Source organism: Saimiri boliviensis, chromosome 18, assembly GCF_048565385.1.
Source record: "Saimiri boliviensis isolate mSaiBol1 chromosome 18, mSaiBol1.pri, whole genome shotgun sequence".
Classification (NCBI taxonomy): Eukaryota; Metazoa; Chordata; class Mammalia; order Primates; family Cebidae; genus Saimiri; species Saimiri boliviensis.
The window spans coordinates 627,533-651,001 of NC_133466.1; the positions used below are offsets into that span (position 1 = coordinate 627,533).

At 53.1% G+C, this 23,469-nt stretch overlaps 2 protein-coding genes across 2 annotated transcripts in view; both read left to right on the plus strand.

The window, feature by feature from the left end:
- LSS (lanosterol synthase) overlaps positions 1-4,727 on the plus strand; it is a 35,170-nt gene extending 30,443 nt beyond the window's left edge. The window contains exons 20-22 of the mRNA XM_039480434.2: positions 580-750; positions 1,987-2,065; positions 2,728-4,727. Of these exons, the coding sequence (XP_039336368.1) occupies positions 580-750; positions 1,987-2,065; positions 2,728-2,859 (382 nt within the window). The 3' untranslated portion in view covers positions 2,860-4,727. The remainder of the gene's footprint in view (positions 1-579; positions 751-1,986; positions 2,066-2,727) is intronic.
- Positions 4,728-10,214: 5,487 nt separating this feature from the next.
- On the plus strand, positions 10,215-22,296 carry SPATC1L (spermatogenesis and centriole associated 1 like). Its single transcript, XM_039480441.2, has 5 exons — positions 10,215-10,326; positions 10,358-11,038; positions 15,469-15,819; positions 21,447-21,598; positions 21,787-22,296. Exons 2-5 carry the CDS (start codon positions 10,846-10,848, stop codon positions 22,111-22,113), a joined length of 1,023 nt encoding a protein of 340 aa, XP_039336375.1. The 5' UTR covers positions 10,215-10,326; positions 10,358-10,845; the 3' UTR covers positions 22,114-22,296.
- The last annotated feature ends 1,173 nt before the right edge of the window (positions 22,297-23,469 follow it).

A 23,469-nucleotide genomic window follows, 5' to 3' on the forward strand; every position in this document is an offset into this window, starting at 1 on the left:
AGACAAGGTCCCAGGTTGAAATGAGGATGCTTCCCTGGTCCCATGGCTGTCCAGAGCTTCCTGAAATGTGTGCTGGAGGAACACGTCTGGCTTCCAGTCCCTCCAGGCACACAGATGCCTCCCAACCCTGAGTAGGAGGATTAGGGTCCAGGCCCCCCGAGACCAGATTAGAAGTCAAGAGGCCTCCAGTCCCAGCCCTGTCTCCAGCTGCCCCACTCTTTCCCGTGTGGGTGTTTGGGGGTGGGGAGCACTGTGTTTGGCTGGGTGCAGCTTATAAGGCACTGCTCCCAAGCACTACAGACCTCACTGAGTCTGACACGTGTGTGAGGCCATCTGCAGTACTCGCATGTCCCTTTGTCACTCCAACGACTCTGGGAGCCAGGAGTATCTGCTCCCACTTCACATCTGTGGAAGTCAAGCTCAGGGGTTTCAGTAGTGGTCCATGGCTCTCACATAGGGCGACCCTGTAGTGTAGGCTCCTCCCCATACCCTAAGGCAGCCTGCCAGGGTGAGAAGCCAGAAGTCCTTCCCTGAAACCTTCCCTGGTGTGATGGTGTCTGCTGTCTCTGGTCTCTACAGGACTGCCTGTGCAGAGGTCTCCCGGGCCTGTGACTTCTTGCTGTCCCGGCAAATGGCAGACGGAGGCTGGGGGGAGGACTTTGAGTCCTGCGAGCAGCGGCGTTACGTGCAGAGCGCCCGGTCCCAGATCCACAACACCTGCTGGGCCCTGATGGGGCTGATGGCTGTTCGGTGGGGATGATGGGCCTCATCCCTGAGCCCTGGGTTTGGGTGGAAGAGGGATACTCAGCTGTGAGCAAGTGGCCTGGGCTGAGTGAATGTAGAGAGGAGTAGGGGAGGCCTGTGGGCCAGGGGCGATTCAGCTGCCACTCAGGGAACAGAGACGTCTACCAGAGCCACGTGCCAGGTTCCTGGGGCAAGGAGATGGGTTGCTCTGACCACATGGGGCCCTGCAGAGAGGCTCGCCTCTTAAAAGTGAACCACCCACCATTAGCAGTGTTGGTGGCAGAGCATCGGCATCAGGGACCCCTGGAAACGGTGAGGTGGGCTGTGATGAGGACGCTGCTTCCTGGTATGGTAGTGATGGCGGCAGTGGCAGCTGCTTTCTGTGGCCCTCCTGTGTCCATAGCTGGTGCCAAGCCACATGTGCCTAGTACACACATGCGCAGCTGCACGCAGGTGTGCATGTGCACACTGATGTGCACACACAGACATATGTACATGGAGACAGATGCACACAGTATGTATGCACCCACAGCATGTGCACAGGCACCTGTGTACACACACAGATGTACCCACAGCGTCCCATCTGTGCTGCACACAGACATACGTACATGGAGACAGATGCACACACACATAGGTCTATGCACACACGTATTTGTGCACAGGCACCTGTGTGCACACACAGATGCACCCACAGCATCCCATCTGTGCTGCCCTATTAGGTTTGTGGCCATCTGGGGAATCTTCCTAAAAGCTAGGGCAGGTCTGTTTGAGCAGGAGCAGCAGGGTCTGGGGGACCCCTGAGGGCAGGATAGTCAGGGACCCACAGTTAAGCTGGGCCCACTGAGCCCTGGTCCTGCTTGGTATCTCATCCTGGCCAGCAAGCAAGTGTGAGCTCCTGTGGCTTCTGTGGCTTCCAGAGGCCCACGAGGACCAGTGGGCTGAGTGGGAACAGTCTTGGGCTCCTCTTTGGGGGGCACCGAAGAGCGTCTTGTGCTGGAGCCACCAGGGCAGGCCTAAGGAGGCCTGTGTCCCCAGCCTGTCATCACTGTGGCTCCGCTTCTCAGGGAGCCTAGGAAAGGAGCGGCAGGAGCCCCAGGTGCTCACTGCACCTGGTGGGGCCTGTGGATGTCAGTTTAGGTGCATCCATTCTCACTGCAGCATTCCAGGGTTTGTTCTTAGACTTGGCCGTGTGAGGGTGAGGGTGATGCTCGGGGGGTGTGTTTCAGCCTCCTCTTCCGCCAGGCATCCTGACGTCAAGGCCCAGGAGAGAGGAGTCCGGTGTCTGCTTGAGAAACAGCTCCCCAATGGCGACTGGCCCCAGGTATGCCACCAGGGGCCTGAGTGCATAAGGCCCAGCACCAGCCTCCATCGTGCGCGGCTGTTTCCACGTCCTCTTGCTCTGTGTCTTCTTTGGGGTACTTTGGATGCTTGGAAGGCATCAACTCTGCCAGTGAATGCCAGAGTTGGTGGCAGGTCTGTGGTAGGTTTAGGTTGGGTCCTAAAGTCCAGGTCTTGCTGTTTTTGCAAGTAATGCCCTGGCTGGGGGAGGAGCTGGATGGGAGAAGCCAGTGGGCGGGAAGCCCTTTTGCTCCAGGACAGACCCTCTGACTCCAGGCGACCTGGTGGCCCCTCACTGAGCCGGAAGGGCAGGAGGCGGCCTCTGCTTATCCCTGTGGTGTGGGTGTCATGAGATCATGTAAGGCCAACTACCCTCCCTTGGGATGAGGCTGAGTTGGTGGAAGCTGACCTGGTCGTGAGGGGCTGGTGACCCCGGCTCAGTTTGCTGCAGGATGGGGAGTCTGAGCTGGGCTGATGGTGCCTGACTGACGTGGGATGGACTACTTGCTTTCCCATGCTCTTGCTTAATCAGTCCTTCCCAGGCTTACCCACAAGCCAGCCAAGCAAGCAGCCAGTGTACAGTTCAGGGACTAGCCCTCAGCTGACCAGTGGAGGCTTTGTGTTTATTTCTCTGTGTTCTTTCAGGAAAACATCTCCGGGGTCTTCAACAAGTCCTGTGCCATCTCCTACACGAGCTACAGGAACATCTTCCCCATATGGGCCCTCGGCCGCTTCTCCCAGCTGTACCCTGAGAGAGCCCTTGCCGGCCACCCCTGAGAACATGCCTGCCTCCTGGGTGCAGACCATTAAGGCCAAGGGGTCCTGGCCAGGTGGGGGAGCCCTCCCATAACCTTGTCTCTGGCTCCAGCCCCTCAACTCCTGCCTCACAGACATGAGTCTGGGGACCAGGCTGGAGGCAGGGATGCGGACAGGGTGGGTGGCTTAGACTCTTTGATTTTTACCATAGGTTCATTTCTGAGAGTAGCTTGTCAGGCTTGGGTGAGGAGGGGGCGCTGGAGCCACAGCCCTGGGGAGGCACAGTGCCTTTCACGCCTCTGGGCACAGCCTCCCCAGGGAGTGAGGCTAGTAGGGTTTTTCTGACCAATAGCTGAGTTGGTAGAGGAATAGCTGCACCTGTGCGATTCCTGCCTGGCACTGTCATGTGGGCTCTGGGTTGGGGTTGGCCCTGGGCAGGCTGTTCTCCTGCACCTTCTGTCTGCCAGGTTGATGGACACAAGGGCGATTCTGACAATGGCATGTACGGTGCGCATCCGTGAACAGCCCAGTGCAGGGGGTGCTCATGGAGCATCTCGAGGCTGTGTAGCAGGGAACCCCATGCCCCTGGGTCGTGAGCTCACCTGCGGAACGGTGGGCGGAGCCTCCATACCCACCCAGGGTCGTGAGCTTGCCTGCATTTGGTGGGGGGTGCCGGAGCATCCTGAGGTTGTTTAATGGGGAGCCTCCATACCCCTGGGTCGTGAACTCACCCATGTGGAATGCGGTTTGTGAGGTGCCTACAGGGTTTATAGTCGCCCTATGGACAGAAATGCACATGGGAGGCACAGCGTAACCAGGGGTGAGCGGCAGACAGCAGTCATGGTCACTATTGCAGGGCACTGCTCTGTACAGGGACAGCCAGTGCCCAGTCCATCACCACTCCCTGGGCTGGCTGGGCAGGATGGCGCCCTGGGGGCCTAGCATATCCCCAGGCCCAGGCAGGTGCTCTGGGCTGGAGTGAGGGCCAGGTGTTGGGGGAGGCTTCTCTGGGTGATCCTCTGAGCTCCCTTCTAGCTTCTGACCCAGCTAGTCTGGCTTGCATGGATGTAGGCCTTAGGATAGGAAGTTCAGGTCCTGGCTATGCCTTTGACTGATGTGGATGAGCCATTCACGTGCTCGGCGTCACCCTGAGGCTGTCACTGTTCTCCCTGGCCATCGGGAGGAGTCACTGAGAATTTTGTCACCACTGCTGCCTTGCCCAGGGCACACCCTACGCCTCCTCATCTGCTCTTCCTCCCCTCCCTGCCGCCTCCTGGGCAGGTGGCAGCCCCTGGGCCCTCCCCGTCTGACCGTCCTCTCTCAGGCAGTGGAGATCTGTGTCTGGACACCCTCGGAGCCTGTCATTTCCTGCCTAGAGTCCTTCAGGGCCACCCCTCTGCCTTGGTGCAGGGTCCAGGGCTCTCACCCAGGCTCCGTGCCCTCTGGGGTCTCCTGCACAGCTCCCTTGCCCCATGTGCTGTCACTGACTCTCCTTGGGACTCAACCTGCCTGCTCGGAGCATGCAGAGCCTGGTCGGCCGCACGTGCAGGCAGCTGCCTGTAGAGTGTCAACACTTTCCTACACATCTGAAAACTAGGGTTTAGTTTGGCTGAAGGAACTGTGTTGGGACCCTTGGCATCTGTCAGGTTTGCACGTGCTGTTTTTTTCCAGAGCCCATGTGTTCCCACCTGGGGCAGCAATAGGACAGTGAGTCCCAGAGTCTGCCTGGAGCAGCAGCTGCTGTCCCTGGGCCTCCTAGCCACTGCCAGATCACTGTACAAAATATCAGTTTTCCGGAAATGAAATGTAAATCCATCTTTATACTGAAAATGTTATTGAAGACACTTTTATGAACAACTACTTTAATAAACAGACATTTGATTCCCTTAGCAGAGGCTGTTATGCTGTGTTTCTTTCATCCTGGGGAGCAATGGCAGATCTGGGGTTTCTGGCTGTCCTGCCTCACCCACCTGTGGGATGAGTGGGATGCCCAGCCTGGTTCAGGGAACAGGAGTAGTGTGAGGAGTCACAGGTGTGTCTCCAGCTATCCAAGGAAAATGTATCTCTCTTTTAAGAGATAATAGCCAGCCTATTTTAATATCTTTTAAAGCCCATAGACATATCTAGAAAGATTAATGAGAGACATGTCCACATAGGAACTTTCACTGCATTGTTTTCCTTCACAGTGGCCTTCAAGTCACAGGATACAGCGGTTCCCTGCCACCTTCAGTGTTACTAACACATGCAGGACTTCAGTGCCACTGTCCTGCCCTGTCTCCTTTAAAACCATATCCGTGTTCAGTCTGTTGTTTAAAGCAAGTATATTTTTCCTGTCTCAAGAAGCGGCCTTCTTGTTCACGATTGGCTCATAATGCAGAAGAGTCTGTCCCTCCCCTGTTGGCATCTCTGGGTGCCGGGAGGATGACCTGTCCCAGGGGACTCATCACCGTGATGTGCTCTTGGCAAAGGAAACCACCAGGAAGAGATGGCGGCTGCGCCTGTGCAGCTTCTGTCTGAGGGGATACTTGCCTCAATGTGATTAAAAATCAAGTTTGCTATCCTAAGTCATTAAAGATTTTTGAGTTCAAATTATTTTTATCAGGGACAGATATTGAACATCCTGAAATCTTTTCCCTGGTGCCGTCGTAGGTTTTCTTTGTTCGCTATGATATAAAGTTTCAGACTCTTGATATTTTTAGTATCAACATAGACTGTAGGACAAGGAATGGATACCAGAAATAAGAGACAATCATGAAAAGAGGATCAGTTTATCGGGACGTAACAATCCTAAGTGTATATGCACTTAATAACAAAACTGCAGAATTGAAGAGCATGACATAAACTCACAATTTTAATGGGAGAAACAACATCATTACCACCAACACAGGCATGGGCTATTGAGAGGATACTTCACCTATCTAATAGTGGTGAAGCACATGCTTTTCAAGAGCCTGTGGCCCGTGTGCTCAGGTGGACCATAGCGGCTCAGGAGATGAGTCTGAGGATGCCAGAAAGGACATGTCACGCGGAGCGTACTTCCCACGAGGCGGACTCCAGCTGACGTCACGCGGAGCGTACTTCCCACGAGGCGGACTCCAGCTGACGTCACGCGGGGCGTACTTCCCACGAGGCGGACTCCAGCTGACGTCACGCGGGGCGTACTTCCCACGAGGCGGACTCCAGCTGACGTCACGCGGGGCGTACTTCCCACGAGGCGGACTCCAGCTGACGTCACGCGGGGCGTAATTCCCACGAGGCGGACTCCAGCTGACGTCACGCGGGGCGTACTTCCCACGAGGCGGACTCCAGCTGACGTCACGCGGGGCGTACTTCCCACGAGGCGGACTCCAGCTGACGTCACGCGGGGCGTACTTCCCACGAGACGGACTCCAGCTGACGTCACGCGGAGCGTACTTCCCACGACGGCGGACTCCAGCTGACGTCACGCGGAGCGTACTTCCCACGAGGCGGACTCCAGCTGACGTCACGCGGGGCGTACTTCCCACGAGACGGACTCCAGCTGACGTCACGCGGAGCGTACTTCCCATGACGGCGGACTCCAGCTGAACTGAAAATCAGTAGCAAAGGCGCAAAGGCAATTCAATGGCCAAAGGACAGTCTTCCACAAATGATGCTGAAACAACCAAACTCCCTTTGTAAAAAAAATGAACCTTGGCATACCCTTCACATCTAGACACACTCAAGATGAATCAGAGACCTAAATGTAAAACACAAAACAATAAAACCCCTAGAATGTCACATAGGAAATCCAGGTGACCTTGGGTTTGGCAGTGACTCTTAAGATATGACACCAAAGGCATGATCCATGCAGGAAAACATTGGTAGGTTGGGCTTCATTAAAATAGTAAATTTCTGGCTCATGCCTGTAATTCCAGCACTTCGGGGGGCCAAGGTGGGAGGGTCACTTGGGCCCAGGAGTTTGAGACCAGCCTGGGTAACACAGTGAAACCTCATGCATACAAAACAATCAAAAGATTAACCAGGTGTGGTGGTAAGTGCCTGTTGTCCCAGCTACTTGGAACACTGAGGTGGGAGGATCGCTTGAGCCTGGGAGGTCCAGGCTGCAGTGAACTGTGATTGCGCCATGGCGCTCTAGCTTGCGTGGCAGAGGGAGACCCTGTCTCAGTAAAATACATTAATTAGAAGTTTCTGCTCTGCAAAGACTGTCAAGAAAATGAAAAGACAAGTCAGAGACTGGGAGAATATATTTTAAAAAGACAAAGGATCGGTATCCAAAAGAGCTCTTCAAACCCAACAGTGAGAAAATCTGGTTAAAAAATGGGCCAAAGACCTAACAGACACTGCACCAAAGAAGATACACAGTTGTTGAATAAGCATTTGAAAACATTCCACATCATGTGTCATCAGGGGAATGCAGATTAAAACTACCAGTATACTCCTGAGAGTGGCCAGAATCCAGAACACTTGACACCACCAAATGCTGGTGAGGATGTGGAGTAACAGGAACTCGGTAGTGGGAATGCAAAATGGTGTGGTCACTTTGTTTTGTTGTTGTTGTTTTTTTTTTTTTAATTTGTGTTGTGTTTTTTTTTCCCCCTTCTCTTTTGATAACTTGGGTAGATACAGCCACTTTGGAAGACAGCTTGGTGGCTCCTTACAAAACTAAACATACTCTCACCATATATCCAGCAGTTGCACCATATATCCAGCAGTTACCCAAAGGAGTTGAAAACTTATGTCCACACAAGCACCTGCACACAGATGCTCATAGCTGTTTATTCATAGTTGCCAAAATGTGAGGGCAACCAAAATGTTGGTGAATGAGTGAATAAACTTTGGGGCAGTCAGTGGAATATGATTCAGCACTAAGAAGAAATGAGCTATCAGGCCGTGAAGAGACACAGAGGACCTTTAAATGCATATTACTAAGTGAAAAAGTTGTGCAGTTTGGAAAGGCTGCATACTATGTGATTCCAAATAGATCACATCCTCAAAGGCAAAACTGTGGAAACAGTAAAAAGGTCAGTTGTAAAAACACTTAAAAAAAAAAAAAAAAAAAAAGATCAGTGGATGCTGGAGTTAGGGCCAGCAGAGGGATGAATAAGCAGAGTACAGAGGATTTTTAGGGCAGTGAAACTACTCTAGCCTGACACTGTGATGGCGGATACAGGACATTATACATTTGTCCAAAGCCAGAGAATGTGCAGCATCAAGAGTGAGCCCCGATGTAAACTGTGGGCCCTGAGCATCAAGAGTGAACCCCTGTGTAAAGTGTGGGCCTCAGGCACCGGGAGTGAACCCCAGTGTAAAGCGTGGGCCTCGGGCACCGGGAGTGAACCCCAGTGTAAAGTGTGGGCCTCGGGCATCAACAGTGAACCCTAGTGTAAAGTGTGGGCCTCGGGCACCGGGAGTGAACCCCATTGTAAAGGGTGGGCTTTGGGTAATGACGTGTCCATGTGGGTTCATCAGCTGTAACAAATTGGCTGCCCGGGGACTGAGTGGGTATGCGCGCCTATAGTCCCAGCTACTTGGGAGGCTGAAGCAGGAGGATCTCTTGAGCTGAGGAATTCGAGGCTCACTGAGCTGTGATCATGCCACTTGCACAACATGATCTGGGCATGTTGATCATGTTACCAGCCTGGGCAACAGAGCGAGACCCTGTCTCAAAAAAGCACCACTTTGCTGCGGGACGTTGATAATAGGGAAGGCTGTGCGTTTGTTGGGGCAGAGAGTAGGGCAATCTTCATATCTTCCTCTCAATTTTGCTGAGAACCTAAAACTCCTCTAAAAAAAAAAGCGTCTTGCGAAATATGAAAGCACAAGGGAAACTAGAGAATATTTCAAGTTGAATGAGAATAAAAACGTGACATTAGAATTTTGGGATGTAGTTAAAGCTTGATGCTCCTGCTCCACAGCGGGAAATGAAGTGCCTGACAGCCACAATTGTCAGCAAAACGCACGTGAGGGAAAAATAGAAAATATAAGTAACCTTGTACCGATTTAAGAAATTGATTTAGAAATTTAAAACTTTCCCAGAAGAATTCTAGGCCTAGATAGCTTCACGGGTGAATTCTATCTGGCATGTAGGAAGGAAAGAACAGCTAGAAGATGGCGTGGAACGCCTTGCGGGGCCTTTTAAAAGGCCAGTGTTCTAAAGCCAGACCAAGACATTACAGGAAAAGGAGCTTCAGATCAGTTTCCCCATGAGATAAAAATACTTAACGAGACACTAACAAACCGAATCCGGCAATATATTAAAAGCATAATGCGTCAAGATCAGAAAGCTGTCAGAATGTTGATAGGTCTGTGGCCAGAGAGCACGTGATGTCCAGAGAAGGTGTCCTTGTAGTGGGGAGAAGATGGCATTTAAAATGTGATGGGAGGAGCCAGTGAAGGAAAAGCCATTCAGCGCCCCACTGGCCTCAGCTGGGACACATCTGTGACTCGACCCTCACTTCTCTCCCGAACCTGCATCCTGGACACCCTGCACCCCTCTTCAGTGGGCTGTGTCAGGCCCCCATTGTCTTCATCTGGGGAGTGAGCCCTGTGGGGCAGCACCAGGCTGGCTGGGTTGTGTAAGGAATGCTGGGGTGTAGAAACCCTTTCTCCACAAAGTCTGACTTGAGACCTTCTCTCCTGGAATCAACATTCCCCTCATCAGGCCGTAGGGCTGAATGAAGACTATTTTCCTGGGGCGTCTGCACCTGAGTGCCCTTGAACATCACATAGGAGGAAATCCAGGTGAACTTGGGTTTGGCAATGACTCTAGATATGACACCAAAGGCATGATCCGTGCAGGAAAACATTGATAGGTTGGGCTTCATTAATAAATTTCTAGCTCATGCCTGTAATCCCAGCACTTTGGGGAGCCCAGGTGGGAGGGTCACCATCACAGGGCCAGAGGTCACAGGGTGCCTGTCACAGGGCTGGAGTGTGGCCGGCCCACTGGTTTGTGTTTTATGTCCTTTCCCACAAGGATGAGGTGACCAGTGTGCTGTGTTCTGGCTGCCGATAAAACAAGACCCTTGGAACTAAGAAACAACACTAAGGTGATTGATTTTCCCAAGTAATTGGAGACGGGAGGAGTCAGGGCGGGTTTCAAGACGATCACACAGACAGAGGACAGATGCCTGCCCTAGCAGGACCCCATGAGCCACAGCCCCATGCGACAGCCTGAGGGGCCACGCCGTGGTTGGGGGTGTCTGCAGTGAGGTGCAGGCAGGAGCAGAGCAGTTGGGAACAACTGGTGTCTTAGACACAGGTGCTCGTGGTCCGATGGGTGGACATGCACTGCTGGACCCTTCTCATGGGGGAGTGAAGTCAGCAGGTGGTCTCCAGCCCAGCCCTCAGGGCCTCCCAGTGCTCCTCGGGGTGTGGGGGCCATCGTGGGGCTGCCCCGGGCTGGTCTCCTCCCCTACCCTCACCAGCCCCTCCATCCTCAAGTGTGGGTCCCAAGGTTGGGCTCCGATGAACACCTGCACAGCAGATGCCACCCTGAGTGCCAGGGCTGCACACCAGATGCCACCCTGAGTGCCAGGACCTACAGGAAGCTGCACTAGGTCCCATGTTGTGGACAGGGTCTGTGGGAAGGGCGGCCCCAGTGCCACTCGAGGAAAGGCAGCATCCCCGCCAGGCCTGAGGACTCCACATGGGGTGAACGCCCGACCCTGGCTGGGCCTCCCTTTGGGGAGCAGCTCAGACGCCCCCCCTGGAGTATGGTCCCCACATTCCATACCTGCCTAAGGTCCTTGGCATTCTCGGGCCCTGTCGCGGTGCGGGAGTGGCTACCTGTGCACCCCACGGGCCTCCAGTTCACTGCCTCAACGTGGCCACGAGCTGTCGCCAGGACGGGCAGAGGTGCCGGGCACCTGGTCACTAGGGCAGCGACATCACAAGGTGCGGAAGGTGGCGGTGGCCACGGAACTCCGTGGCCTCGGGCTGTTTCTGTGGTGCCTGCGGGCTCTGGGCTTCCACCTCTATGGGGCTGCAGGAGCCGTGAGGGACAAGGAGGGACGTGTGCCCGCCATGGCTGAGGGTGGTGAGCTGATGAGCAGGCTCCTGAGTGAGAACGCAGACCTGAAGAAGCAGGTGCGCCTCCTGAAGGAGAATCAGATGCTGCGGCGGCTGCTCAGCCAGAGCTGCCAGGACGGCGGGGGCCGAGACCTGCTCCCCCAGAGGGCGCCTGCCTACCCCGAAGCCGGCTCCCCGGGCAGTGGAGGTGAGGCGCTGCCAGGCTCAGATGGCCCAAGGGCCTGGCCTGGTGGATGGGGGGGTCCCGGGACGCCCACACCTCGGGTGTCCCTGGTACAGGAGGTCATGGGTACCTTTCACACCCTCGGGTCTGAGTAAGCAAGCCCAGGTGGTTCGTTCTGCTGTTGTCCTCAGGCGAGGCCCCTCCCCTCCAGGCCCACTGCGGTGAAGGAGGGGTGGTCAGCCGCTTGCAGGTGGACTGGTCAGCTGCAGTCACTGAAGAGCCGCCGTAGGGGTGGAGCAGGAGGCATGCAGTCTTGTGGGCCTCCAGAGCCCCAGGCAGCTCTTCCAGTCTGGGCCCGGCTGGCTCTTTGCTCTGCTGTGTGTGTCTCTTCTCCTGGGGCGGGGGGCTGTCAGACACTCCAGCCACACGAGTCCCACGAGTCCCACGAGTGCTGTGTCCCATCCACTCACGTCCTCAGCCAGAGTCAGGGCAGCCCCAGGGTGGGACGGGCCTACCTCGGGGAGCAGGTGGGGAGGGTGGGCGCCTGTCCCTGGGGCGGTGGGAGTGTGGGGTCACGAGCCACCCACCACAGAGTATTGACTCCAACCTTCTGTGGCTTTTCACTGAAAAAAAAAAAAAATAGGGTTTGATCACTTCCTGCAAAGTAGTAGGTTTTATTCTAAAAATGTTGGGAAAAACATTCCCTGTTCCTGCATGTGACTTGGGGTGTGGCTGACAGGTGTGCCCTTGACTTCATTAGGATGGTGGGCAGTGGACAGAGCCCCTGACCCAGCACTGCCTGGGACTTCCACAGCTGACCTCAGCTTCCCACTGGGCTGGGTGGGGACAGGATGTGGTCATCCTGCCTGGTCCTGGACGGCAGAGCAGGCAGCCTCACCAGTGCCTGTGAACGCTGCTGTCGGGAAGCACGAGCCATGCCCGGGAGGCTGGCTCTGCCACCCACCGAGGGGACACTCTGGGACCTGCGCTGGGGTGGTCACTTCCTGAGTCCTCAGACGCCGGCCACCACCCTCATCTGTGCACCTCTGAGCAGGCACAGCACGCAGGAGGCGCTCTCCGTGCTCGGAGCTCCTGTGTACAAAGCCTGAGAGCGAGCACGTGGGGAAGAGGGGAATCCTTGGCAGCACCCCCACACCTTCGGTCCCTGGAGGGACCCCTCACAGGGAGATGGGAGGAGAGCGCCTCGCCAGGAGGTGTGGGGACAGTGTGTCCAGAGAACCCAGCGCCTGGGGGCCCTGCTGTGGGAGGCCCCGGGTTCTGCACCTCCATCAGCAGCCACTGAGCTCTCCCACACTCACCACAGGCCGTTTGCTGGGTGGACCTGCACATGGTCCTGTTCGCAGCACTTGTGAGCCCTGGGCACCGTGGCTGCAAAAGGGCCCCTGGTCTGCTTGCTGCCCGAGATCTGCCACAGGCTGCATATCCTGGCCTTGCTGCCATCCTCCTCCTCAAGAAGGAATTGCCCTGGGCCAGACCTCAGGTCTGGACAGAGTGCCGGGACCTCGCCTGGCAGGAGAGGGGCAGACCCTCCACCCTTGCTCAGGCTGTGCAGTGCCCGGGAGGACCTTTGTCAGGGGCTGAGTCAGGTGGGGTCTCCATGGCTACGGCTACTGCGCCTGCCCTTGGGTCACCTTGGCAAACCAGGTCTTGGGAGGAGCCCCAGCCCGAGGCCAGCAGGCCTTCCACAGAGGGCCTTGGAGCCCCGACGCAGGATGTGGGGCAGGCTGAGTGTGGCCCAGGCTGGCAGTGGGGAAGGGCCTGGGCAAGGCCACCTTCTAAACTGTGCCACCTCAGTGGCAGCACATGGTGTACGCTTGATGCTCTGGGCCTCAGCATGTGTTTGGGAATGTACCTGGGTCTGTGGGACGCTGCATTTGGCCCCAGCCTTCAGCAGGACGGGGGTTTGGAAAACCACCACTAAACTCGTACAAAAAAGGAGTTTATAAACAAGGGAACCACCATACAGCAACGTTTCCGTGCTGCCAGAGTTCCTTCGTGTCTGTGTTCAAAATAGGATGAGCACTTTAAAACCCTGTTTGTCTTACTGATTCAACAAGATGTGCTCACGGTAAACTTATAAACACCAGGACGAACACAACGTTTAAGGCTCAGGCCGTGCCTCCGGACCCACTCCCTGAGGGCAGGCACAACCAACGTTTTCTTGGGTTTTCTCTGGAAGTTTGATGGAGGGCCGTGTCTCTCTCTGTATCTTTTTGGTCCACCTAAACAGGACTGTGCTGTTCCCCAGCCTGACTTTCGCCCTGAAACTGTCCGTTCCTCTGTCATTCCCCATCAGTCCTCAGCTGCAGGTCTCCCTGGCACACGTGAACACTGGCTCCTGTGGGGGCCCCAGGCAGGCAACACCATTCCCAGTGTCTGTGACCGCGGATGCCATGGCCGTGAGCGGCCTGCACAGGCACTCTGTCACCTTGGGTAGGGGATCCCACACGTGGGTCCTCGGGTCGAAGGCCGTGCGCATTTGAGATGTTAAAAGAGCACTCCAACACTCTCCTGAAAGGCCTCTACACCCCACTAATGGAGGAGGTGGGTGCCATGCTGGCGTTGCTCTGGCACACCCCCCCTCCCCCCCCCGCCTGGTGATCTCCATCTCCCGCCTCCTGATCATCTCCACCCGCTGCCTCGTGCTCTGTGCACACTCCTGCCTCACGCTGTCTGTTCCGCACCCATGCTTGAATGATACTTGATGCAACTATTTCTGGCCTGGCTGTGGTTTTTTTCCTCGGGGTTATCTTTGTAGGAATTTGACATTAGAATTGTGACAAATTTTGAAACCTAATTGAGCATCCTTTAACCATTCTATGGTTCCAGCTTCATTTGTATGACGTCGGGATTATGACTTGTTTGGGAGCTTGGCACACTCACCCACAGACCACCCCGGCCTGCAGCCCTTTGGGGAATAATAATTTCCTAACTTTTAGATTTTCATTCTTTGTGTGTTGGTTCATTTAGGTTTTCTATTTCTTATTGAGTTCCTTAAAAGTAACTTTCCAGAAGATACCTCCTTCTACTGAAATTTTAATTAATATAGAATTGTACATGATATTCCTTTATAATTTGAAAAGTACCTGGGGTGGGGGTTGGTGCAGCCCCGAGGACTGACCAGGCCTCCCCCGTGGCAGGAGGCAGGAGGCAGGGCACACACTGATGACTTCGCTTCTTTTGAGCACTTTCTTTTCCGTGGAAAACATTTCTGAGGGAAGATGAGTTGGTTCCTTTGTAGGCACATAATTTTTTGATATGCTCTTAACACTGTTTCTCAAATATGTATTTGCTTTATTTCTAGGAGAATACTCATGACATGGAGGTAGAATAGAATTTCATAAGCCACAAAGACATTGATAATTTTGACCAGGGATTAGGGAAATGCCACATGACCTCATCAGCCTGGTCAGGGGATACCGAGTCTTCATGAGACTGTGGGGCTGGGAGCGGTTGGTGGGCATGGAACCTCCCCCTCGTAGTGGAAAGCAAAGAAAGTTAAACATGCACACACATGAGCCCAGCGCCGGGCCACAGGGGACGCTCACGGAGCCAGGAGGCTGAGCCCAGCACCGGGCCACGGGGGATGCTCACGGAGCCAGGAGGCTCATCCTCGGAGGTCAATTACAGCTGTGCATTTGCAAGGAAATGTGGAAACAGCCCGTGCCCATCAACAGTGCAAGGGATAAAAAGCCACTGTGTGTGTGCCCATGTGTACAGAGGTGCCAGGAAATACTTAAATGAACTGGGAGCTACCAGATGGCTCAACATGGATAAATCTCAGAGAGAATGCAGCAGCAAAAAGTTCTATTGCAGAATAAAATGTGTAGGGTGTCACCATTTATGTAAAATTTAAAAAGCGTATAAAAGTCATTCTCCAGTGTATGTGGGTGCACAGGGAGGCCTGCCTGCTTGCTGTGCCCATAAACAGATGCAGGGCTCCCATGGGCATGTGGGTGCCATAAACAGATGGAGTGTTCCTGTGGGTATCGCGGGCGCCATAAACAGACACAGTGCTCCCGTGGGCATGGCAGGCACCATAAACAGACACAGCAATCCCGTGGGCATGGCAGGTGCCATAAACAGACACAATGCTCCCATGGGCATGGCGGGCACCATAAACAGACATGATGCTCCCGTGGGCATGGTGGGCACCATAAACAGATTCAGTGCTCCCTTGGGCGTGGCGGGCGCCATAAACACACACAGCGCTCCCATGGCCGTGGCAGGCTCCCACAGCCACTTCACTACATCTAGCATCTCCTTTTTCACTCGTGGTCCAGAGGGGCAGGAGGACGCTCTGAAGCCAGGGAAACCCCAGCAGGTGCTGAAGCTTGGGGTTGGCACATAGGGTTTGTTAACATGTTCTTTGCACTCTCGAGGATGTTTTAGGAGCTTGACCTGACTTCTCATCCCTTTCCTCCCCACCCCAGTTCCAGATTTCGGAAGGTTCACCAGTGTCGCTGACTCGCCCTCCCAGTTGCAGACATCCTCCCTGGAGGACCTGCTGTGCTCACATGCCCCTCTGGCCAGCGAAGACGACGCCTCCCCGGGCTGTGCAGCCCCCTCCCAGCCACACTTCAAGGCCTTCCTCAGTCCCCCGGAGCTGCACAGCCACCGAGGCACGGACAGGAAGTTGTCCCCACTCCTGAGCCCCTTGCAAGACTCACTGGTGGACAAGAGCCTGCTGGAGCCCAGGGAGGTGGTCCGGCCTAAGAAGGTGTGCTTCTCAGAGAGCAGCCTGCCCACCGCGGACAGGACCAGGAGGAGCTACTACCTCAATGGTATGGCCTGGTGGGGGGACAGCGGGTGAGCCCTGGGGGGAAGGCTGGCAGCTGTGGGGAGGGCATGTCTGGGCGGTCAGGCAGGGCCCACGGAGTGGAGGGAGGACGGCCTGGCTGGGAGGCTGGGGCCCAGGACGGTGTCTGTCCTAATCTTTTGCCCATCTTTAAAGAAAAAATGGGTTGCTTATCTTCTCCTTGGGAAGTTTCGAGAGTTCTTTATCCGGATATGAGTCCTTTTTGGGCACACGTTTTGCAGATATGGTCTCCCCGTCCATGGCTTTCCACTTTCATAATAACGTTTTTTTATGAGCAAAACTGTTTAACTTGATGAAGTCCAAGTTACTGATTTTTCTTTTGTATTTTATGCTTTTTATGTTCAGTTTAAGAAATCTTTGCCAAGCCCAAGGTCACACAGATTCTCTCCTATGTGTTGTTCTAAAAGTTTTATAGTTTAGGTTTTACGGGTAGGTCTCTGATCAATTCCAAGTTAATTTTCATATATGGTGTTAGGTGTGCATGTAGATATGCACCTGAGGCTCAGGCCAGCCTCCCACCTCAGTCTCCCAGGTAGCTGGGTCTACAGGTGTATGCCTGGCTAGAATAAAATGGCTTATTTTTGTTTTTTGTGTTTTTGTTGTTGTAGAGATGGGATTTTGCTACACTGCCCAGGCTGGTCTTGAACTTCCAGCTGAAGCAATTTGCCTGCCTTGGCTTCCCAAAGTGCTGAGATTGCAGGCATGAGCCACCATGTCTGGTCTGTCAATTTTATTTATCTTTTCAAATAACCAATTTTTTGTTACATTCGTCTTTTGTATTGTTTTCTTCACTTAAATTACATTTATTTCTGCTTTGATCTGAATTGTTTTTCTTCTAATTTTGGGTTTGGTTTGTTCTTGCTTTTCTAACTTTTTAAGATAAATCATTAGGTTGTTTATTTGAAGTTTTTCTACTTTTTGATGTAGGCACTTAACAGCTATAAACTTTTCTCTTTGAAAGGCTTTTGCTATGTCCATTGTAGTCTTTCCAAACATTATCATTTGTTTCAAGACATTTTAAAATTTCCTTCTTAATTTCTTCATTGATACACTGGCCATTTCAGGAGCATATTGTTTAATTTCCGTGCATTGGTAGAGTTTCCAAAATTCCTTTTGTTACTGATTTCATTTTATTCCATTGAAGTCAGAGGAGATAGTTGATGTATCGATGTTTTGATTTTTAAAGACTTGTTTTGCAGCCTAACATATGGTCTATCCTTGAGAATGATCCACGTGCTAAGGAGAAGCGTGTCTATTCTGCACCTATGGCACGAATTCTGTAAATACCTATTATGTTCATTTGGTCTGCAGCACAGGCTAAGTCTGATGTTTCTTTGTTGATTTTCTGTCTTAAAGATCTGTCCAAGGGTGAAAATGGGTACTGAAGTCTCCAATTATGACTGTATTGGGGTCTCTCACTTTAGCTCTGATAATATTTGCTTTACATATCTGGGTGTTCCAGTGTTGGGCACATATGTATTTATAACTGTTATACCTTTTGCTGAATTGACCCCTTTATCATTACATAATGAATTTCTTTGTCCCTTTTTATAGTTTTTGTCTTGAAATCCACTTTGATGTAAGTATGGTTACTACTGCTCTTTCTTGGTTCTCATTTGCATGGAATATCTTTTACTATCACTTTATTTTTGGCTAGTCTATGTGTGTCTCTACAGGTGAAGTGTGTTTCTTGTAGACAACAGATGGTTGGGTCTTTTTTTTTTTTTTTAATCCATGCAGCCACTCCTCTGTGGCTTTTGATTGGAGAAGTTAGTCTATTTACAGTCAAAGTTTCTTGGTTGTTTTTGACCAGACTCACACATCATCATTCATCAGTTTTACCACGCTGTATTTATTTTTTTTTTGAGACAGGGTCTCACTATGATGCCCAGGCTGGAGTACAGTAGTGCAACTCAGCTCACTGCAACCTTTACCTCCAGGGTTCAAGTGATTCTTATGCCTCAGCCGCCGGAGTTGTTGGAATTACAGGGGTGTGCCACCATGCCCAGCTAATTTTTGTATTTTTAGTAGAGATGGTGTTTTGCCATGTTGGCCAGGCTGGTCTTGAACTCCTAACCTCTAGTGATCTGCCCAACTCAGCCTTCCAAAGTACTGGCATTACAGGCATGAGCCGCTGCACCCAGACTATTTACATTCAAAGTTATTATTGATAAGTAAAAACATACTCCTCCCATTTTGTTGTTTGTTTTCTTGTTGTTTTGTGGTCTTTCCTCCTCTTTAATTATCTTGAAGAGTTTGTGTTCAATTGTTCTTATTTATTCCTTAAGTGGTTGAATTCACCACTGAAATTACCTGAGCCTTGAATGGCCTTTGTAGGAACATTTTCTCCCTACAAATTCCATTTTATTGATAATGTCAACTGAAATTAAGGCTGTTGAGACAGAAATAATTTGATAAAGGTTTATGGGAAGCCAAGTGTGAGGATCAACCAGGGGAACACACCAACAAAGCTGGAGTGTTCTGGAATCTGAGCCTGAGGCTTTTATGGGAGAGTTCGGGAGAATAGAAAGGGACTTCTCATACTCCTGCTATCCTCTTCTTTGGAGGGTGCAACGCAGAGGGCCAGTCACTGGCTACAGATGACAACATACAGGCTAAAATGTCTCCATGCAAGAAAATCAGTAAAACTTTATGATTCAGGGTTAAATCCGTGTCCTTCTGATGTCAGTAGGCTACGCATTAATGAGTACAGCAGCATCTGAGGAACTTTACTCAGGGACCGTGGATCACAAGACCTTCCCAAGGCAGGCCAGTTTGGAAGTCTGTTTACTTTTAAACTGTCAAATGTGACTTGCAAGATTATCAGATATAAGGCTATTCAGATTATCCATTTCTTTGCGAGTGAACATTCGTAGTTTGTGTCTTTTAAGCAATTGGCCAATTTCATCTAGGTTATTGAATTTATTGGCATAAAGTCATTCCTAAAGCTTCCTTAGTATCCTTTTTACATATGTAGAATCTGTGGTAGTGGCATCTCTAATTTCTGTTAGTGGTAATTTTTGTCTTCTTTCTTTTTTCTCCTAAGTCTGGCCAGAGGTTTATCAATGTATCACCTTTTTCCTTTGAAGAATAGGTTTTTGGCTGGATCTTAGAGACCCAAGTTGGACTAGAAACCATTTCTAGAACATGTCACCTACAGTATGTTTCTTCTACCTCATTGATGCCTGTGGAGGGGGTGTGTGTGTGTGTGTGTGTGCAGAATGGGAGAGAGAGCTTGATTCCTGATGAGAGAAATGCGTTAATACAGAAGGAGACTTTACACCTGCTCCTAGCGTCTGTGTAGTGTGCTGGTGTACCTATTCTGCAGTCTTGAAAAGTGACTGGGAAAGAAATGCACTGAAAACTACAAACATTGTTGAAAGGAAAGAAAGACATCAAGAAATGGAAAAACGACCAGTCACGGTGGCTCACACCTCTAATCCCAGCATTTTGGGAGGCTGAGATGGGCAGATCTCTTGAGCCCAGGAGTTCAAGACCAGCCTGGGCAACATGGCGAAACTCAATCTCAAAAAAAAAAAAAAACCAAAAAAATAAAAATGAGCTGGGTGTGGTGGTGTGTGCCTGTAGTCCCAGCTATTTAGGAGGCTGAGGTGGGAGGATCACTTGAACCCAGAAGATAGAGGTTGCAGTAAGCTGAGATCATGCCACTTCACTCCAGCCTGGGCGACAGAGCAAGACCTTTTCTCCAACCAACAAACAAAAATAAATAAATAAAAATAAGTAAATAGAAAAACATCTTGTGTTCACAGATTATAAGACTTTATATTGTTTAATAATCAATAATTTTGATAGAGATTGCATTGGATGTATGGATTCATGCAATTCCAATCACAGTCCCAGAGGCTTCTTTGCAGAAATTGACAAGCAGAAACTTAAATTCATATGAAAGTGTAAGGAACCAGAATAGGTAAAACAATCTTTAAAAAGGAGAACAAAATAGAAGGATTCATACTTCCCGGTTTCCAAACTGACTATAAAGCTTACAGTTACCAAGACGATGGTACTGCCGTAGGATGGAAATAAACCCATAGGTAGATGGTTTCCAACAAGAGTGCCAGACGATTCACAGGGACAGAATACTGTTTAGCAGCGGTGCTGGAACAAGTAGGTATCCACATGCCGAAGAATGAAGCTGGACCTTAGTCCACACCACATACAAAAATTAACTCAGAATGGATCGGACCTAAGAGATCTCAAGGAGGTTAGGCCAGAAAAGGCAAATCTTCATGACCTTTGATTTGGCAGTGGATTCTTAGAGGTCACACAGAAAGCACAAGCAAAAGAGAGAAACGGACAAATCAGACTTTATCGAAAGTAAACGAATAAACAAACAAAAACCACACGACTTTTGTGCTTGAAAGGACAATACCAAGAAAATGAAACCAACCCAGAGAATGGGAGAAAACATTTGTAAATTGTGCATTTGAAATGGGAACAGCATGCAGACTATTTAAGAACTGTGACAATTCAAGAGTAAGAAGACTAACAATCCAATTAAAAATCGGTATAGAACTTGAACAGATATTTCTCCAAAGAAAATACAGTACATACACGGCCAAAAAGCACTTGAAAAGATGTTTGATCACTAGTCATTAGTGAAATGCAAATGAGATGCTGTTTCCCATCCACCAGGAAAAAGATGGAGGACACGTGCTGTGGTGGACTCAGATGCCATCAGAGGCTGCCCTGGGGAGGGGGATTTGAAGCAGGTTTTGTGGGGGCACTGGAGCCTCCTGAGTCATGTCCAGGAAGTAATTAAAATAGAGTGACCATGTGCGGTGGCTCATACCTGTAATGCCAGCACTATGGGAGGCCAAGGAGGTCAGCTGTTCAAGACCATCTTGGCCAACATGGTGAAATCCCATCTCAACTAAAAATACAAAAAATTAGCTGGGCATGGTGACGGGCGCCTGTAATCCCAGTTACTTGGGAGGCTGAGGCAGGAGAATCGCTTGAGCCAGGTAGGTGGAGGTTGCAGTGAGTAGAGGCTAGGCCAATGGACTCCAGCCTGGATGATGATAGAGTGAGACTCTGTTTAAAATAAAAACTGCTGCCAATCCAGCAATACTCTTCTCAGAGGCAGGAAAAAAATGAAATAATTTTATTAATAAACATGAAAGCAGCCTTTGATGCCCAGAGGCTGCCAAGACAGAAGGAATCCCCACGTCCTCCTAGCCAAGCCGACTGGCTCTGCTCCTCACTGGAGGGGACCCATCCGAATTCCTGCCTCCTAGGGCCGGGTTCCTCTGTCCTAGCGGGGGCAAGCTCCCTCGTGACAGGGGACCAGTCCCCACGCGCGAGATTAAAGGGTTTACCTCACCCCAAAGGGACAGAGAAGGGAGTTGCTTCCGTTTCCCGAGAGCACGCGAGGACACGGAGCAGGGACAGCCGAGCTGCCCGGCGGCGGCACTTTCTGACGCTCCTTTTCTTTCCCATTGTATTTGCCAGACAGTGGCGGGTGGTGGCAGGCGCGGGAGGGGGTGGAGGAGCCGCCCCCACGTGCCGGGGGCGCCCTCGGGGGCAGTGGATCCTCGCGCCCCCCGACCTTGTCCTGGGCCTTTCCTCCCGCAGAGATCCAGAGCTTCGCGGGCGCCGAGAAGGACGCGCGCGTGGTGGGCGAGATCGCCTTCCAGCTGGACCGCCGCATCCTGGCCTACGTGTTCCCGGGCGTGACGCGGCTGTACGGCTTCACCGTGGCCAACATCCCGGAGAAGATCAAGCAGGTGCGCCCCGCGGGGAGCGTGCGGCCGGAGGCGGCGGACGCTCGGGCGTCCCGGGCAGGCCCGTCTCGGCTCCTGCCCTGGCGGTGGCCGCGCGAGGGGACCCCCGGGGCCCAGGCGGGCGGGCAGGGGTGGGCTCTGGGCCGGGAAGCCCCGCCTGAGGCCCCGAGGCCGCCCCCAACTCCCCGCAGACCTCCATCAAGTCCCTGGACGGCTCCGTGGACGAGAAGAAGCTGCGCGAGCTGACGCAGCGCTACCTGGCCCTGAGCGCGCGCCTGGAGAAGCTGGGCTACAGCCGCGACGTGCACCCGGCCTTCAGCGAGTTCCTCATCAACACCTACGGGATCCTCAAGCAGCGGCCCGACCTGCGCGCGAACCCGCTGCACAGCAGCCCCGCCGCGCTGCGCAAGCTGGTCATCGACGTGGTGCCCCCCAAGTTCCTGGGCGACTCGCTGCTGCTGCTCAACTGCCTGTGCGAGCTCTCCAAGGAGGACAGCAAGCCGCTCTTCGCCTGGTGACCGCCGCGCCGCCCGCCGTGCACCTGTGCGCTCCCGCCGGGCCGCGCCATCTCGCGAACTCGCGGAGGGGAAGAGCCGCGCCCCCCGCGCGAGGCCGGAGCGGGCGCCTGTCCCGCCGCCTTGGGGCCCCCCGCCGGCCCTCCGCGAAGCGCTAGCCGCCCTTCATTAAAGTCACCTGTTTGCTTGTCTGCCTTGACCTCTGGCTCTCAGAGGGCACGGGGGAGCCCGAAAGAGCTGGAGGGCGTCGAGGCCTGTCCCAGCGTGGGCTTCCCCAGATGAAGCTGGAGCGGGGATTTGGTTCTGGCGGAGGGTCACGCGCTCCTGCCGGCAACTTGGAAACGCAGCCCCTTGTTCAAAAGCGAAAAATTCGAAAGGGCAACAGCAGAGCGTTAGGGTGAAGCGGGGCCTGAGGACTGAGAAGGTGACAGCACAGGCAGGGGAGCCCGGAGACCATGGGGGTGCTGGGGGTGCGAGCGCTGGGGAGCCCCCAGACCATGGGGGTGCTGGGGGTGCGAGCGCTGGGGAGCCCCGAGACCATGGGGGTGCTGGGGGCGCGAGCGCTGGGGAGCCGCGAGACCATGGGGGTGCTGGGGGGTGAGCCAGTGCAGGGCAGCCCCGAGACAGTAGGGAGTGGTGCTGGGGGGAGCGAGCATTGGGGAGCCCTGAGACCACGGGGGTGCTGGGGGTGTGAGCGCTGGGGAGCCTCGAGACCATGGGGGGTGCAGGGAGTGGGCCAGTGCAGGGCAGCCCCGAGACAGTGGGGAGTGCTGGTAGGAGCGAGCGTTGGGGAGCCCTGAGACCATGGAGGTTGCTGGGGCTGGGCAAGTGCTGGGGAACCCTGGGGACCATGTGGGGTGCTGGGGGTGGGCGAGGGCCCGGTAGCCACGAAACCATGTGAGGTGCACCTGGCACCATCCCAGAGCAGGGAGCAGGGAAGCTTACCCATCAATTCCCCTCCCCTGGTCATCTCCCTGCAGGAGGCCAGAACATCGAGGAGACAGGGCCCTCAGTGAATTGTCGGGGCCTTGGGGCTGAGGGGATACCCGGTTCCAAATGCCCTGAAACGAGGGGCCTTTGCCATGTTTCGAGGGAGTCTTGGCTCATGATGCACAAGTCCGCGTGCTCAGCCTGGTCCTAGCAACTGTCTCAGCAACACTCTCGGGGAAGGCAGGGCTGTCACACTCCGACAGTTCAGAGCTCCACACGACACAGGGACTGCTGGGGGCCCAGCTCTGGCTGGTAGTTACAACATTCAGGTCCCCACGCTTACATGTATCCATGCTCTCTCATGCATGCTCCCTGCGTTGTGCTCACGTGTATCCGTGCTCACTCTCACACGTGTGCTCCCTGCCCCAC

Excerpts from the sequence above, each read along its gene's own strand:
- SPATC1L (XM_039480441.2), top strand. The coding sequence starts at position 10,846 with ATGGCTGAGGGTGGTGAGCTGATGAGCAGGCTCCTGAGTGAGAACGCA. Across the intron at positions 11,039-15,468 it reads CGGCTCCCCGGGCAGTGGAG|TTCCAGATTTCGGAAGGTTC; the intron begins GTGAGGCGCTGC and ends TCCCCACCCCAG. Across the intron at positions 21,599-21,786 it reads TCCCGGAGAAGATCAAGCAG|ACCTCCATCAAGTCCCTGGA; the intron begins GTGCGCCCCGCG and ends AACTCCCCGCAG.